Source organism: Varroa jacobsoni, unplaced genomic scaffold (genome assembly GCF_002532875.2).
Source record: "Varroa jacobsoni isolate VJ856 unplaced genomic scaffold, vjacob_1.0 scaffold_957, whole genome shotgun sequence".
Taxonomy (NCBI): Eukaryota; Metazoa; Arthropoda; class Arachnida; order Mesostigmata; family Varroidae; genus Varroa; species Varroa jacobsoni.
In genome coordinates, this window is record NW_019213859.1 from 70,463 (window position 1) to 88,807 (window position 18,345).

Below are 18,345 nucleotides of genomic sequence, written 5' to 3' on the forward strand. Positions count from 1 at the left end.
TTCTTATAACATCAACATAAACACAGAATTTTATCAACATCACTAGAGTTGCACGTGAATAGTTTCATTTTAGAAGAACCGTAGCCAATACGAGAATCCGAATTCATTTCGAAGTGAAGATTGTTGGATTACTCGATACAGCTGTTAGGTTAACTCATTATTCATGACCAGAAAGGTCAACACCCTTGCACGAGTGCACGCGTCTTGGTAAGTGGTATCAGTTGATAGTTATAAAAGATGGCTATGGTTTATTCCTATTTTGTGTCACGATAAGATAGTGAACCGGCGCTATAGCAACGGTATATCCGCGGTGCGCGCAGGAAACCTTCATGATATCGCATCGATACCTCACGTGTAGCCGTTTGCCTCTGTGTATCGTTCGCCCAATATATACTAAACGAAACCTACGAAATATATTTTGCAATCTATATCATGCTTAAACGCGTTCCAAATGTAAAGAATCTCTCTTTCTGTTGAAAATAATTGAAATTTGGGCTTTGGTGCATTTAATTTGAAATATATATATATATATATATTACAAATGCGCCACGCTGTACGTTTGCACGTATCTGAGGGCAATGCTCTAATTGATTCGAGTCTGTCCGGATGTTATCAAAACATTTCTGTCGTTACAATGACCTAATACCTTAAGGAAGTTAATAACCAGTTTTACATGACCCAGATTCGAAACCGGATGTAGCCACCCTTCGTTTTGCGCTGCAAGCCAGTCCTCTTAAGGAGTGCCTAACTGCTCTAGCACCGGACGTAAAACTTGGAATATTCGTTATAAATATAGTCTAGTCATCTGGGATATTATCGAATATCGTCGTATCGTATAAGTGTATTCACGTCACAATGTTACGAAATTTTTAAAGAAAATCGCTCCCAGGATAAAACACAAATGCAATTAATTTTTCAAAAACAAAATTAAACCAATCGCATCTTTGCAATTTTATTTATATATCATCGTTATGTCTAGCTCTACTCCTGGTTCGTTTAGTCCCATAAGGCGGGCTTGTATGAAATGAAACTATATAGGCTTCTTAGTAAATGCTGATCCATTATAGTCATTATTTGTAGTGTAATATAAATAACAATACTATTCTTTCGTTCAAATAATGCGATATGTCAATAAAATGGTCAGATCTTCTGTCAAACATAATTGCATGTGAGAACGGATGTACTTTAGGTTAGCTTAACATGAACATATACATGTATACGCATTCATACATACTGAACGCAGTTGAATTCCAAATTTAATTTCCCGGTAAAATCGGTATTAACGACATTCAATTTCATATATGCTCAAAGTGTAATGGCTTATAGAGCACAGAGGGTGGCATGATTCGATATAATGACTTTTGTGAAACAATACTTACCTTTAGTTTGCCTTCAAGAATGTAGCTTTGAGGCAGACTAAACTGCGAAAGAAGGACTAGCTGCTTATTATCCTTCTCTTTTCGTTGAAAGTTCTATGAAATACATCCAGTGATGCAAGTGGCACTAAATTTCCAACCCGTGCGCATCCGTTCCGAAAATTCGAAAGGTTAAAGAGTACTAAAATTCAGCTTGACGTATCCTCCCGCCTCCGCTTTTATACTAATTTGGGCTTTTCCCTACATTTTTTCATCTCAATGTCTAACTTATTTTTTTTACATTTTCGTATACTTATGTTGAAAGCACGAACAACTATTCATTGCTAGGTCACTGCTGTATAGTGCGTCGATGTTTGCTTTCGAAACTAGCTTAACGCAATTTGAATATTAGAACTGTACTAATTATTGATGATTGAGTACATCGGCGGCGGTCAACGTGGCAACCCATTTTATCTGCAGCTAGCAGACGTAGTATTTGTTTTTATGGAATTCGTATTTGATTTACATATACAGGGTGCTCGGGTTAAATTAAAACTGATTTTGGCGAACTCGCTGTCGTTCTAGCGTACGTCTGTTGCTCTTGGTACTAAAAGAAAGTTCACTTTAGATCGAACAAAATGACAAGGAATTATAATAGAATAAGCCGATATTAATGGTCGAACTTTCATAGCTACTTGGTCGCCCCAAATCAACGGCGCATTCTGCAACGAACCTGAGGAGGATTTTTATGTGGCATAGCAGATATTGAACAGAATCATTATACTAATAGGGTTTGAAAATTTCTATCCATTTCTGACGACCCTTCTTAGTGAGCTATTTTCCGGTAAATAGTATCTACTTCTAACCGATTAGGTTATTTAGGTAAGCTCTAACGGCTAGTGCTTTTTAGAAGGAATATCCCTGTCTGTTGGCACATACAAAAATGGAGCCATCTAAATAGCTTATTACATTTGAATTCAGCTTTTAGGGTAGACCGAGCGATATCAATGTTCCTAATTCGTTGTCTCGAGTATCCTGTATATCCCATATGAATAAAGCAAATACTGAAACTTTAATTTTCTTTATTGTCCATTTTTAGCGTATAGTTTCAGCAAGGTGTTTTCCTCCTGCTTGTTTCAGGGCTATAATCATAGCCGCAGGAGTTGGAGGTTTTATTTTAGCCAAAACTGCAATCCACAACCAACGCTATGAAGCAATGAAGGTTCGGGAGCGTATGAAGCGTGCAACCATAGGCGAATACGAGTTTCGGTCAAGCAGGAATTTCAAGAAGGATAGCAGTGCCGTAGAGCCATCGGTTACAAACAAACCAGCTGTTTAGAAAAATCATCCTTTTCGTTAAAATCTAAAGTGAAGCAACTGGGCAATTGGCGGTCCGCGGATCTGTCTCACAGGTGTAACCGGTTACATAATCGCTAAGTATTCGTTGATTCCTGTTTATCCTTTTTTCGCCGAACGTTGCAAGGGGAATAGCCGGTCGCACTAAGCCCACACAACAGGATAAGGTTCTGTTCTATCGAAAACACAGAAGCCAAAAGAGGAGATCATAAGCGATGGCAGCAGGAATGCAACTGGACCCGTCAAAATTGGCGCTAATGCAAGAACTTGAGATGGAAATGATGTCTGACATGTATAATAGGTAAGACCGACAGTTAAAGCGCTAGATTCCTAATTTGACTTTATCTATTTAACTGAGACCACAAGCAGGCCAAAAGTCATAGTACATATTCTTCAACACCGACCACGAGTCGCGTTGTTCCTATTCCTGAAGAAACTTATTTCTGTACGTTGTGTAATTTGTTGCCGAACGAGACTCGAACTTGCGCAAACGATGACTGAATACCAACGTTTGAAATCAGTCGGTTAATTAAAATCTATGTGAGCATGTTTGCTTGACAATGCATTTTGTGACGATCTGTTTTCGGTTTCCTACATTTCCGCCCCGTGACACTGACTGGATCCCTTCGTACGTGACTCGTACGTTAATTATAGAATGACATCAGCATGTCAGAAGAAGTGTATTCCGACGAAGTACCGTGAGGCAGACCTTTCCAAGGGCGAGGCTGTCTGCCTTGATCGCTGCGTAGCCAAATACCTCGAGATCCATGAACGTATTGGTAAGAGGCTTACGTCTATTTCGATGCAAGAAGAGGAGACCTTCAAGAAGCTGCAACAGCCGCAATAACTAACAACACGAACGACGTATTGCTGTTTTCTTACCGAAATAGTATACAATAAGTAAATATTAATGTACGATCATATATGTACTATAAAGAAGTAGTGGCCATTTTTCAATGATTCCTTCGTGGTTTACAAGAGTCGATAAAGGCAAATTGCGCTTAGATCAACTAAAATCCTCTGTGAGATAGAACGAGAGAGAGAGAGGGAGAGAGGGAGAAATACAGAGAGAGAGAGAGAGAGAGAGAGAGTTAGTGAGAATGCGTGAGTCGACGAACCGCAGGAGTCTTAAGAAGGGGTAGAATGTGCGTTTGGGTTTTTTAAAATAAAACATTTTAGTGTGTAGATCAATGGAATGTCTTTTCTACGTGTCTTACAGAATGCAGTGGAATACGACATAGTGTAGTATAGTTCATGCTAGTAATGTGATATATTTTTTGAGACTCATATAGATTATAGTTCCATAAATGTTTATAATGTAAACATCGTTCGCGTCGCGTTCGACTAGTTAAAGTATTCTTAAAGCTTCACTTTATATGACAAGCTGGCCTTACGCTCTTATGAATTTCGATGAGAAGATGTACGAGACAATTGAACGATCTTCGTGGACAGAATCCAACGATCGACTGAATGTTACTGGGTACAAAAATGGTCCAACGTAATTGTCGATGTTTTGATGTCTAAATTGATCTATGTAGTAACGTTACCTGCTCTAGGATATATTGCTGGTTGTGTGTTTCAAAAGAAGAGAAGCCAACTTTTTGACACAATTCAATATATGGTAAAAATTTAGAGAAGGTTCCAAAAATAAGGGTCGAATGACAAAAAAATAATGATATACCGAAAACTAAGAAATCTAATGGCTACTTATGAGAACTCCTATAATTATTTCGGCAGTGAAGTGGCGTTTTTATTAATGCAATATTAATTAGTATAATTTTCAACAAAAAAACATACTGAACAATAACGTATAGTTTCCTCCACCTTTTATGGCAAATATTGAGTTCACTCGCTTTGTTCTGTTCTAAGGTTCTAAAGAAGGATAAATCGGTAGCAGTGTATATTTAGGCTTGTCAGCTGGATTCGATTGCTTCTGCACAACGTACCCGATCATTGTCCATAATCAAGGCTGTTACCCAGGAATTGTTTGGAGGAACCGGCACGTAACTTTCCGATTCTATATTCATTAAACACATTTCTTGTTGACACGACTGTTTAAAAAAATATTTTCGTTGCACTTTTAATACGATTACTGACTGAAGTTACCGTTACCTAATATTATGCCTAACACAAATTATTGACGTAGACCTGCAGTATTTATTTAGTAAGTATATTAATCGTGTGACAGTCATTACAAGTTTTCAAAAAGAACAGAATGCTACGCTATCGAAGTGAATATCTAACCTTCATCGGCTAGAAACACATATAAAAAGGAATCTTTATCCACTGGCAAGCGAAACTAATATGATTACTATATATTATTATAGGTATACATTTTGATGATATGGTGATAAAAAATAAATGGAAACACATAGGATTAACTCAAATTTTATCGCTGAACGAAATCAAATTTCGAGAAAGAACCAGATTTTGAAATTACCATGTTCTTTTAATACTGAGCTTAAAGACGGTTGAGCCCCAGACTTCCAATTACAAAACAGCTGTTAACTCGATGAATAAATCTATAACAGGCATAAAAACTGCTTCGGCCGGAATTTCATCGAAGTAATTTAGTCCGAAGATCCTAGATCGGGAAATCGACTACAACTACTTACTCGAAAAGTATTAGTCAACTAAAGTACTTGAAGATTTAAAAACGTTAGCAGCCACCTTGGGCGTATTCCTTACCTCCATATAAAGGAAAAATTGATTTTAAGAGCTTTCAGGCCTGCTAGAGCAACTATTACGTCATTCATTTCGTTGTCTTATCAGTGAAAAAAATGATACAATTACACTCTTGATTGAAATTTATGAACACGTTAACTGGACACAGGTATTATAGAGCAGTTTCACCGACAGGGTGTTGAATTATCTCATGAACGCATAAGCTTTCATTATGCATAACCGAATACAGTTTTTTGTGTATTTTTCATCGTCAGCAAAGCTTATTCAGTACTTACCATTGATAGATGGGGCCCAACATGTGTAACGAAATAGAAAAGGCACTCGCTTTTGTACTGCATCATCGACCAGGGTGTTTTCAACCCAATTCAGTCACACGCTCAAGCAAGCATTACACACATACATAGCCCAACAGTCACCAGATTATGACTCGGGCATGCACTGTCTTATGGCACTCATTAAGATCGTCCATGAGCTTCTACAAAAAATACAATCATCGTGATTTTTTTCCTGCAGATGACTGAGACAGAGCAAATGAAGTTTTTTTTTTTCGAAAACTAGGACGATCCAAGTTTCGCCTGCTCACTTTATGGTCACCTAATTTGGCGATCGCTTTGGGAGCAAGTTATTGCTGCGAAAACATACTTTTTTTTTGCTTCCCATCTGACACGTAAATTTTAAAAGCCGATATTTTTCAGGGTCGGTGAAATACTCGTGTATGACGTGTTACATCCCTCTTCTACAGTATACTAGTCAGATATAAACCTAATAACAAACTTCTCTTGTCCAGTTGTCCATTTGAATGTTTCTATAGAAAATATCTATATATGTCGATGTGTGTGTAGTACAGGATATATTTGTTAAGATGTCGGTTGGATCAAATGCGAAAGGCAGTTCGTACAGACTATGGTTTTCCAGGTTGAAGCGCCTGTAGTGATTCGTTCGGCGCTAACGTGTTGGTGACCGATTTTCCATCTCAGTCTTATTCGATTGGTTCAAGTCAGTGCCATCTAGTTGGACCTAGTAATTCAAATTTTCTACTGGCGGGTCCTATTGAATTTATCTACAATAAAACGATATCGGATAGCGATTTTCTCAATAGGCAACAAATACAAAGTATAATACTTCGCTTCGAGCAAACTTTCAGTGCATTACATTCGTTGTTGCATGGCTCACGTCTATGTAAATTGCACTTTGTAAAATAAGAGAAAATAATCAATGAATGAATGATACTAGATGGCTTTGAAAATTAATCTGCACTGGTAAACTAGTTTCAATAAGGAACAAAACATGTTCTCGAATAATCTGGGAATTCTCTAAAGTTCAATAACGACAAAATCATGCGTATCCAAGAACTGTGAAGTCTGGAATATAGTACGCATTACTCGAAGGGGTCATTCCTGTATTTCCTATTACGAATGGTCGCCGAACTCCAGCTTTTTCCGGTGACACTTCGGTATTATTCTTGTAGATGTCTCATGTTGGGTAGGCTGTTGCTGGGAGCCAGCTTCCTGATGACGCGGTGCTCGAAACGCCTCCACTATGACGCACAGTGCTTGTGTCTCCTCAGGCATGCATTCCGGATCCACGGAAACGTTGTGCAGCGAACGAGATAATTCGTTTAGAAGGACATTCTGCGCACAGAGTTACAAGTTCTGTCTTAATCTCTCTGCCTTAGTGCCTTTGCACTATAATAAAGCGGACTGCCGGCCATTAGCAGTGAATCGGCTTCTTCGGCCTGGTACTTCCAATTTCAGTATATCTTATAGATTATCATTCAAAATTTACCTAAGTAACAAAATTGCATTTAAACATACAAGATGGCTCTCTGTAAAGCTATAAAGTTGAATGCAAAAAATAAACAATAGTTATGGCATTGGTTATTTTTTACACACTTGTGCCTTTTTATTTATATGAGCTAAAAAAAGTAAAAGTACTATGGTGTATAGTCCAGGATGTTCAAAATGCATTACTTACATTATTGAATTGAAGCTCGATTTTCCAACGACAAAAATGAGCAGTTCGGCACTTTTAATGTGTAGTAATAGAAAAATGGAAATTATCATTAGTGGACAGCGCTTACATTGGCAGTGAATTGTTTATAAGCAGCGTCCTTATGTAATCTTCGCAATGTTTCGAGTTTCTGGCGCAAGTTGTTGTAATCATGCTTCAGGCGGCGGTACAACTGTTCGTAATTTTTCTGAAATTATCAAGGATTTGTTTTAAAGTTACTGATTTAGCCCTAGTGCGCTAAACATGAACATCTGCATGCATATAAATGTCCATATCATCTTTGTAATTATTGTGTACAGGTATCAACATTGTATAACGTAGAGGCAACAATCCAACTTGTGGAGCTCATCCTAAAAAAAGTACCTCTCTGGTATGATGCTCTTTCGAATCGTGGTGTCCCCCGCCAACATTGTGGCTGCATCCGACTATGAGGGCCCGGCTGTTGCTAAGATCCTGTTGTTCCATGGAACTACCTCTGACAGGTGAACCTCGCTGCGTAATTTTGGCTATTGGCTGGACTTGTCTAAGCCCCTCTACCTGCATTATTAACGACGCAGGTTCATATCAAACAGCGGCTAGACTCGTACATTATTATTGTTTTGTTGGTTAACGTCATAATGTCCTGTGACACTTGTAAATCCCCCTGCTTATAATTCCCAATAACACATACATTTACAGCTAGCAAATATATCACTTTTTTCCTCGTCATTAACCTTGTGATGAAGATATGACTAGCTGACGTGGCTCAGCAAGTGCGTGGTCATAAACTAAAAGTAATTAGCAAAACAATACTCAGTATCAAAAATGTTAGGTCAAGAAATGGCTGGCCTGCTTACGAGTCATACCGGGGGTGTTAGGCAACCTCGCTTCCTTGCTTAAAAACCCTATTCCACCTGACTTGACAAGTGTTATTTTGCACTGACAAACACACAATAAGCGTACTTTGATTCGACAACCTTTCTACTAGAGTGAAGAGCTAGGCAAGATTTCAAGGACAAAGGTTCGCGGACAAGCAATAAACACCAGTAATTACTCTTCAGTTGAAAGTTGCCATATAGCGATCAGGCTGATGGTGAACTGAGAGCACGAAGACATTACAGCGGAAGGAACAAACCTCGTCCTGAGTTTTCTGCAGTGCCCTTCGTAGGCTTTCACAGTCGTCTCTGAGTTGTTCCATCTGCTCACGGAGACGTTGATTCGCTTGGCGCTCGTTCTCCATTTCTTCTTCATACTTTTCCTCCATCAACTGTAAATTTGACAAGAAAACTTTGACTATTGGACAAATCTGAATGGCGATAACACAAAGCTTAGGGAACACCTATGTGAAATATCACTTTCTAGAACAAAAGAAGCCCTATGAATGCTTCAATGGTCGCCTTAAAAAAACAACGCAGCTCTATTGTGAACGCCCTATTGCTTCGACTGTCTTTAATACTCCCTAATATTCTTAGACTTAGAGAATTAAAAGTGAACTTGGGAGCCCTTAACGGTAATATTGCGAGGAGGCGTTTTAGTAACATTTAACTGCCCTAACAAAATAACCACCACTCGTACTTTTTAAGTAAATAGATGTACCGCTTTTGAGTAACTCAACTGGCAACAAAATTTGAGCCCTGGTAGACGCCAAGCTGACATGAACAAGTTTTGAATTATCTGAGGCGCACTGAGCGAGGCAGTACCTTTAACCCGAGAGTAACTACTTATGGCATTGTACTAGCTTTGACGTTTCTTGAAGTGGTCTTTGTCTGAGCTAAACTTGAACAAAATTTAGCTACCACATGGGTAGCTCACTAAATGGTTTACAGCAGGCACGTCGCTGGGACCCACCGCACCATTCAATACGCAAGCACTTATGAATATTAACACCTGTCTATTTTATATATATATTTGTAGATTTATAAACACGAGGAGATCGATTATATTAGTTGTTCTCGGTGAGCCACTACTGAGAGTAGCAGAGTGGTAAATCGCTATCTATTATTATATCGCCGATCAGTCGACACTACTTTCTGCAGACATGTTTCAGATCCATTTAACCTTAAACTGTCCATTCTAATGCATCCGTCTTCTCGGAGCCCTCCTCTGCAACCAGCTAACGTCGCCATCTGTCGCGCATAAAAGCGCTTCAGTGTTCAAAAGGCTACTCTGCTCTTTTTCTGGGCTTGTCAACACCGCGATTGTTCCTTCTGCAGACGACAACATTTATGCCACTGCTGTACCTTTTCCAGGTTAAGGGTGATTTAACTCTCCATATTCTATGGCTTCGATTGAAGGTGTAGTTTCGCGGACGGACGGTTCTGGGACAGACCGAGGCCCCTGGACTGACCTATTTAGCTGTTGCGGATTTCAAGCCAGACGGCCATGTCCCCTACCAGCGCTGCAGACGGCCATACGTGCACTTTTGCTCTAGGCTTCTTGATGTTTTTGTAACAAGGTTTTCGCGGATTGATTGTTTTGGCTGATACGTCATCTAAATAAACATTAACTTAAAAGCCGACATTGCAAGATTCCGACTTCGAACGTCTTCATGAAGACTGCAGCGTTTGTGTTTCCCCACTTTTCACGACCAGTTACCTTTTTCACTATCACGTAAGCCAAGCTTGCGTGAAAAAGTGTCTCGAGCTTTTAAATGACACTGGAATTTAGTGCCGAAACATACTGAGTAGTCGCACGTTCGATTAACTTGCTTTTCTAAGAAAAAAAATCCAGTGTTCCTATTTTCGACTGAAACTTCGCCGGCTTAATGCTTCTATCGCAGTAGAGAGCTAGATACTCTAAAGCCATAAATTCACCGGCAGACTTTGCGCTAACGAAATTCACGAACCCGAGCCACTCACAAGTGATCTACAAATTCTGTGTTGTTAATTAGCTATAGGCTAATGCCGACTATTAGAAAACTTTTCCAGATAATTGTATACATCTTTAACGCCTGTTGGGTCAGCATGTAAAACTGCCGACCCGCTCAGTGCTTACGGGGGGAACAGGGAAAAGCAGATAGCTCTCTACGCCTAGCCCAATTTTAGCTCGTTTTCCTCCTGGTGAATCCAGTATTGGTATTTCTTTTTCATCGACCCAAGCGCGATGCTCACTCACTACCTGTCGCTTCGGGGTGCTGTTGGCCATTAGTTGCCATTACCCGAACATTCATTCAAGCTGTCGCACCCTTTTACGAAAGCTTCGGTAGTCCCTCAGCGGCGACGTCCAAGTGTGTTACAGTTTGTCGACGCAGCGGCCTTAAAGCCTCTGGCGCTCGCAGGCAGCCAGCGGTCGCATCTGCCTCATTAATATACTCGATTTCGATAATACGACGTGGGCGAAAACAGACGAGTTTGTTGTTACCAGATAGCAACCACTACGCGAGTCGCTGTTTATAGAATAATATTACATTACTGGTAATTAATCATCCCTATTTTCTACTTATTTTCCTTAATTCCTATGAATCCGTTTCAATACAAATGGAATTAATTACGATAAGACAGTGTTGCAAATAATGGAAAAACAGTTTACGCAACTGCAACTAGTACGCTTATGTACTTACTTTGAGCGACGTGGAAGCTTTGCTGAGCTCAGCGTGCATAAGGACCTTGTTATGTTGCTGCAGTGGAAGACCCTCGGTGAATCGAGTCTCCTCACTCTGTCGTTCCAATTCGATTTCCGTCTGAAGTCTCAACAAACGCTGTTCCAGGGCGTTGATGCGCGCATCTTTCACAGTCAGTTCCCTGCATGTTATTGGTATATAGCGACGTGCGTTACGATGCAATCAAATATAAGGTGTAAACATATTAGTGTATTGTTTTGTTTATGTAAAGATTGGACATAGCACCAAGAAATTTAAATTACCTATTGTTAGTTTTAGTAAGAATTAAACAAGCGTATACTACAAGCGAGCCTATTACGCGATAGGAACTACAGAAGTTTTCTTTGTTTTATTCGCCCTATGCAATGTCGTATATAAGGCTACCATAATGTGATTATGAACCTTCATAACATAACTACACCTTGTTTCGTGCTGGGGGACGCCAGCCGTCTAAGACAATAGTCAACGTCCCCGTGATCGCCTAGTGAGTAACGTATGTACCTGCTATTTTTAGCAACACGCTAGAGTCCAGGTTCGAACCTGGGCATAGACATGCGGTACGTTTCGTGCTCAAAAAACCAGCGGTCTAATGGAATGCCTAGCTGCGATATCGGACGTAAAACTCGAAACATAGGGTAATACTAAACAACAGTGCCGCACGTAAAGTACGAACATTTATTAGTACAGCTACCTTTAACTTAAGTCGTCTTTGTCTATACAATACTTGCATTGTGAAAGTTTTACTTGCAGTTTGCGTCAGTTAATTTTTATTCGAAAATATTGACGGGATGGGCTTGGCACAGTGTTTAATCAAGCGTGGAGCATTCGCATATGCGACCCAGAAAGTGGCAAGATAATTCCCTTTTTGCACAAACATTTCACCTTGTATAATAACACTTCGTATAATCGGATGTACTCGTAGGCTCTTTTTTACCTTTGAAGTTCAGTTGCTTTCTTACTGTCTTCAAAATTTCTCAATGATTCAGATAGGCTCAGGGTTCGCACATTCGTCAGCTGGTGCTCAGTACTTCCTAGACGGCCTCTTAGCGTCTCCAGCTCATCGGTAAGTCGGGCCACGGCTTCTTCAACAGCCTCAGGCACACACGACGCCTGCTGAGTTAACGGAAGTAACGCTGAGTCCAGGCGCCGTAGACGCTCTCGGCACTCCAGGAGCTCTGTTCGCTGCCATTCGAGCTTACCCATCTGCACTTGCAGTAAACATATGGATTATAGCGTAAAGTGGTACGAGCCAATGCCAAGTGGCGTTCTTTAAAAAGCTGCATCCGATGTGGCAGATCATGATATGAATTTCTAAGATTTCTAATTTTAATACTAGATCATGACTATTAAGTGTGAAATTCAATAATAGTCCGGAGTAGACTTAGTCAAATATCCAAAAAAATCAGTTAAATTTGTAACTAAAATCGATGCTTTTCAGAATCCCGGTCAGTTATATATTCAAATTTGTATATCACAGACGGTAAGACCGTCGATTTGTTATTATCGTTTTTTGGAAAACTCACTGAACTAGAGATATGATAGGAAAAAACAAGCAGCAGATAGAACTTATACATATATTTCGCACGAAAGGACGGACCATCTAGAATATAATAGCTAGAGGTTAGTCGCATTAGGCAAGATGGCAAAAAATGCAGCATACGTAAATCGAGCTTTACTGAAGATAAAACATAGCCAACCGTAGGTTACTTTGTGTGTGAGCGGTACAGATGAATAATAATCGAAGATAAAGTAGGCCATGCTAAAACTAGATTCGTCATTTTTAAACTGCTGTAGGTTAACTCCTTTATTTGCTCTGTTTGTCCTTTAACTGTTTTAGGTGACCTCATTATTCAAGAAATAAGAAGCAACACTGGATCGCCTTCAATGTTACTCCTTTTTTAAGAGTATTTTCTTATATGTTAAGCATTTGAAATAAAATTATAGCCTCGTATCATGTCACATAAATGTATCACGAATGTCATAAGTGTATCACACGAAAATTTAAGAGATAGAAGGCGGACTCGGTTTTCACTAATGCCTTCACGTTGATTGAATTCCTAATTGTAATCGGTTGGAATAACATAAGGCAACAGACGCGAGATATGGGGAAGCTGAATTCTGATAAGTAAAGCAAACTGATTGTTCTATTTGATGTGTATTTCATGTGAACACTATTTTGCCCCATTCGGCCTAGTGAAGCCTTGCAGTGTACCTAAAAACTCAGCCGCTCACGTGATCATACCAACTTAGTAAATCTGTGAAATTTTGAAAATTTTAATTTTACTTTTTCTCGGTAAATGTCCAATTCGGCCCTGGCGCTATTTAACTGTTCCTTCAATTCCGCCATTCTCTGTGACTCTTTCTCGCGCGCTTCCCCCTCATCAACCAGCCTCTTGCGGTGCTCTTCAAGTTGCATTTCAAGCAAGGTGATTCTACCCCGGAGCACCTCTCCTTCGTCACGAGTTTCAGTTAACTCCGTTGATAGACCTTCTTTTTCGCGAAGGAGAACAACGATTCTCTCCTGGCCGACATTTCAATGATGAAGGATTCAAGGACAATAGGTTAGGTCAGTCTAGTACGGGTCCGTCCAAAGCATTGATCTGCAGAGGGACCGACTCTAAACCACACGGATTATATATAAATATGTAAGGTGTAAGCCACACAGGTGCTATCCAAATTAGCAGAAGTAAAATGAGAAGAGTATATTTGGTCATACCTGCATGTGACTGCATTCATTTTGAATGACGGTGTCGTTCTGATTTTTAGCCTCCCTTAAAGTCAACAGCTCTCGTTCGAGTTCAGCTCGTTCCGCAGCCGATTTTTCAGCTGACCGCCGTTGTCGATCACACTCTGTTTTCAGCGCAACGGCAGCGCGCTGCGTATTCGCCAAGGTAACCAACTGTGCACCATGCGAAGCCTGAATCTCTCCCAACTGACCTAAAAGTTCTTCACACTTTTCGCGGCGCTCTGAAAGATCACTGCACATATTGAAAGGCAACGATGTGCCCCGTCGCTGTCATGATCAACGCTAACTCGCGCTACACAGAGATGTGTTATTCAGAGCCAGGGATAGATATGTGACAATTATTATATAATCATCCATAGGGTGTGGGGTTAGTGAGAGGAAAAACTGACCTTGATAAAGATGCAATTTGCTCTCTAAGGGTTCGTTCTGTTTCATGACGTCGATCGCATTCGGTCTTTTCTCGCTCGAGCAAACCGCGCAGCGATGCGACCTCGGCTTCAGCCTCAACCACGGCGATGTTCAGCCGTTGGAACTCGTCAAGAACGGGAAACATCTCGTGTTTGAGCCTCGAATTATACTCGTCAGCGGTACTTTTGAAGCGGGTACGCAGTTCGCTGATCTGCGCCTCGTAGCCAGACTTTAGTTCCTCAATGGCTTTTTGGTGGCACGTTCTATTGTCCTGAGCTTGCTCTGTAGGGCCGCAAGTGCACACAGAACCCGGAATGACAAAATACATAGTGGAAGTGTGTTTTGTGTGATTGTTTTTTTTTGTGTGTGTTTTTTTTTGTGACTTCTCAAATGTGTCTGCACACAAAGAGAGGAGTATGCAATTAAGAAAACATGCCTTTTTGGCCATTTGTTCGTTATAGGTAAGTGTTTGCAACGGACATCATCTATTTCACTACCATCCTCCTCGGCCCGAATAATTTGAATTCACAAGCGGAGTGTCTGGCGAATTCTAATGTGTATGCTTCTTAAAATTTTCGAGAACCTCAGCTATAATATGATGGGTTAATTGCTGACCTCAGCTGCGAGTGTTTTTGTATCGCCGTGTCAGCTCTAAATTACAGTCGTACCAGAGGCAGAGAATTTACAAAGGAAATGTCGTGCCACGCTCACCGGTTTATTCCAGTTTTTTGCTATTCCTGAAATATTGGCTTTTAAACCAAATCTACTGCCTGAAGTTTGCTTGTATTTTGCGAAGGTAAAGCACGTATAGGATATAAACAGATATTTTTCAGGTTTCTAAACAACTGCTTATCCGATTTCATTGAGCAAAAATAGAAAATAGGCACAATGAAATTTTGTTCTAGATTTTAGACGTGGAGCTCACGTCCTGATCACCGGTATCTGACTGAGGTCTTCTCGAGGGTGTATAGCCGTACATAAGGTGACAAGTTTGGTAAAATTCAATGACTTCATTTTTCGTTTTCGAGAAGAGTATTGTAAAGTGATGCCTGCGGGAGCGACAGTAGAGATTTCGCAAGGAACAAAGGTACGATGAGTACAAAAACGGAGCGAATTGAACAGTTGGTTGGATTTCTGCAATAGTATTGGTAAAAAATGATGTACATTTCTTAATTAGGTTTCTTTTAAAGCTGCTGGAACGATTTCATCCAGTGAAAGTGTGAATCAAGGCAAACTCATCAAGATTTTCCCATCAATGTACGCTTAAGACCTTATTTATTTATAGAGTAAGAATACACTAGCAACGACTTGGCTGGCCGTTCGATTTGGTCCGTTTATGCACGGCAACGATAAGAATAAATGGAAAAAATATAAGCTTATACTTGGTTATCTGGAGCGCGATGACCCCGTAGAAGGAAGTCGTCTTAGTATGAAATAATCCTTTGTTAACATAAACTCATTTATAGCAGTTTGTATGAACAGAGAAAAAAATTGCAACGGTTTTCATTTCTGCTATCGTCTCCCCTTCCCCCAGTCCATCCAAAGTGTCGGAGCGGGTATACATGTACACTGTATACGCCTTCCGATTGAATACCTGTCTGCGCCGTATGAAAATTGGAGCCTAAACAGGAGATCCACTCCTAATATTATTATAATATAATAGTGCACGTTATTTGTACAAGGGGAGAGAGACCACTTGTTTTTTGTGAAAACTTTCAGGAAAGTACTGACAAAGACGATGTGCTAAGCAGAATGTTGATGCATAATAAACGGTTACACCCTCGACGAAGTCTATTATATATATGCATATACACCTTCATAGAAGAGTCGAATTTTGTCGATTTCTTTTTCTAGGTGGGCCGAAGCCTGTTGGGCCGCTTCGGCCTTTGCGCGTTCCTTCTGACCATCTTCCTTTGAGGCCGTCAGCTCTTTCGTGAGCTGCAATAAGCGGCCTTGTAAATGATCAACCTCACGATGCATTGCCACACTGTCGGCCCGGGCGTCTTCGGCTTGTTCTTGTAGTTGCAACTTCTCCAATTCATGACGGCGCGTCTCCGATGACCGCTACAATTATAAACATATGTACGTCGCGTCTTAGCTGACACAGCATTGGCATAATCGTTTCCTTGTACTATTTAATTTTGTTGGTTAGACGTCCCTGTATTTTCTAAACAAATTTCTAACACGTCAATAAATCAATAAATAGGCTTAGCAGGATGCAAGTGAGTCTACTAGCACATTTAGCGATGCAGCCAGAAGTGAATTAGGTCAAACGTGTGCAGGACAAATTTCATGACGCCCTTTGAATATAGCCAGTATCACTACGTCGAACACGATTAGCTAATCTGTGCTTGGTAGCTCTTAATTACGGAAACAGAAAAATTTGAACGAGTTGACTTCACCAACTTTAGGCTTTAAATTAAACTACATACAGTACTAATACTAATGTAATTTCAATCGGCGTTGAAATTTGTTTATGAAAACAATGTACTTTTGCAAATTCCGCTATATTTGAGCATCAATATTGATAACTGGCAGATATGAATACCTTTAGCAAATGTGCTACCAAATCGTTAGCAGGAAATTATGATTGGTGTTGTATATATATTTGAACACGTTATTTAACATATGTGCCTCCAGCTAGAGAAGATAGAGGCTGGTCATCTGTAACAATTGCACGTTTGTTGGAGGAACACATGGCTAAATTCTTAAAATGGAAGAAGGTGTTTCATTGAATACTTGTACATGACGCATAAGGAAGAGAGGCCACCAGAAAACAGTACGACATTGGACATGGTTCATCAGCTGCTACTTTGGGCTTACAACGTTCACATATTACGAGATTAGGTAGAATAGGTTCTCTTGACGCATTTCTAAAAGGAACAACCTCGCTGATAAGCCACCACAAACGACTAAAGCGGGCTTAAGCGATCTGTGACAGAAATGACAATAGTGCAAGCAGTGTACGAATGCTGTTTTCCTAACCGTTATCTGTTACGTCATAAAGGAACGGAGAGAAAACCTTTTGTACGATGTTTTGCCAGTCATGTCTTGTCAAGATGGTTTTGTTCTTCAGATGGAGGTTCTCCTCGCTCAACTGTCGAACTTCATCGCCCAGCTGCCAATACAGGCCCAATAAAAACAAACTTTTAATGGCGTTGTAAAGATTAGGCAGAGACTAAAATGTATATAACGACTGTTGGTGGACGCGTACCCATGGTGAATACATACAGAACAATATACCTGTAGTGGGACATAAGACCTCAAGCTCAAGACAAATACGCTATTCGAGGAAGCAAGGTAGAAAATGTAAGATTTTTAGTAATAACTTTATTAGATGGTTAACTTTGTTCTAAGTGCTATTTTCCCACCCATTTTTAGCCACCCATTTAGAGTTATGTACTGATCTAACTGCTGTTTTGGTTACAAAAGCGACGTCTACCCCTTTCGTCGTCATGTTGGTACCCTTTTTCATCCAAGCTTCTATACCATATAGGACATATATAACAACTAAGGAAATTGAAAAAAAAAAGACCTTTGGGTGGATTTTTAATATAAATAGACAGATCGAGGTATTATTATTATTATTATTATATAGCAATATTTAAAGAACAAGCGATTTTAGCGGTAAGCATCACAGCGCAGTGGGCCATCGAAGGCTAATTATTTACCTGTTTTACATATATTTAGGTATATCGGGCGTACCTGCAGATATAAGCATAAATCTAAAACGGTCGTAAGTCAAGCAGTGTATTTTTTTTTCTTGTTTTAGGGGTGTATCCCTTCAGTAAGATTCGCTAGATTTGTACAATTTACGACAAAATAAAAGAACACTTTATTTAAGAGCCGTCAGGAGATGTACAATTGTTTTGCAGGCGGCAAGTGGCGAAAGATCACGCCGATTTCAAGACTATAAAAATTTAAAGCTGGTGGAGAGTGATCGCTCTTGTTAACTTTGGTCTGTACAGTGTCATATCTGTACCCAATGAACACGGCCTTATTATATAGCGTGAACGCTATTCGAATATAAAAATTCACTTCCGAGCAGATTAGGAACGAGCGAATGTTCTTAGGCCACTGATGACCATAAGGACATAAATTACAACATCAGAATCATATATAAACAATCAATAACAACATCAATTACTACCGAAACACTAAAGGCATATAAACTAAGTTATTTCAAAGGAATCACTACATAATATATA

The 18,345-nt window shown here is 39.9% G+C and overlaps 2 protein-coding genes across 5 annotated transcripts in view; one reads left to right on the forward strand and one right to left on the reverse strand.

The window, feature by feature from the left end:
* The first annotated feature begins 3 nt into the window (after nt 1-3).
* Tim10 (translocase of inner membrane 10) lies at nt 4-13,130 on the forward strand. Of its 2 annotated transcripts, XR_015313010.1 has the most exons (3): nt 4-207; nt 2,496-3,012; nt 12,821-13,130. XR_015313010.1 is itself a non-coding variant. In XM_022841931.2 (2 exons), the coding sequence occupies exons 1-2, from the start codon at nt 2,927-2,929 to the stop codon at nt 3,556-3,558; spliced, it is 279 nt and encodes a 92-aa protein (XP_022697666.1). In that variant the 5' UTR covers nt 2,692-2,926; the 3' UTR covers nt 3,559-3,902. The 2 variants fall into 2 exon arrangements, 1 of the variants encoding a protein (XP_022697666.1); XM_022841931.2 differs by lacking the exons at nt 4-207; nt 12,821-13,130 and adding an exon at nt 3,366-3,902 and having other exon boundaries at nt 2,692-3,012.
* The window catches only part of LOC111265330 (uncharacterized), a 14,502-nt gene continuing 1,240 nt past the window's right edge, over nt 5,084-18,345 (reverse strand). The window contains exons 3-13 of one of the 3 annotated variants that reach the window (XM_022841930.2): nt 17,160-17,255; nt 15,952-16,201; nt 14,119-14,419; nt 13,700-13,961; nt 13,268-13,504; nt 11,918-12,186; nt 10,945-11,125; nt 8,521-8,652; nt 7,770-7,943; nt 7,477-7,593; nt 5,084-7,027 (exon numbers count right to left, since the gene is read on the reverse strand). In XM_022841930.2, coding sequence (XP_022697665.2) covers nt 6,806-7,027; nt 7,477-7,593; nt 7,770-7,943; nt 8,521-8,652; nt 10,945-11,125; nt 11,918-12,186; nt 13,268-13,504; nt 13,700-13,961; nt 14,119-14,419; nt 15,952-16,201; nt 17,160-17,255 — 2,241 coding nt within the window. In that variant the 3' untranslated portion in view covers nt 5,084-6,805. Of the gene's footprint in view, nt 7,028-7,370; nt 7,594-7,769; nt 7,944-8,520; nt 8,653-10,944; nt 11,126-11,917; nt 12,187-13,267; nt 13,505-13,699; nt 13,962-14,118; nt 14,420-15,951; nt 16,202-17,159; nt 17,256-18,345 lie in introns of all 3 variants that reach the window. The other 2 variants (XR_002683387.2, XM_086970455.1) reach the window with 2 other exon arrangements.

Excerpts from the sequence above, each read along its gene's own strand:
- Tim10 (XM_022841931.2), top strand. The coding sequence starts at position 2,927 with ATGGCAGCAGGAATGCAACTGGACCCGTCAAAATTGGCGCTAATGCAA. Across the intron at positions 3,013-3,365 it reads ATGTCTGACATGTATAATAG|AATGACATCAGCATGTCAGA; the intron begins GTAAGACCGACA and ends CGTTAATTATAG.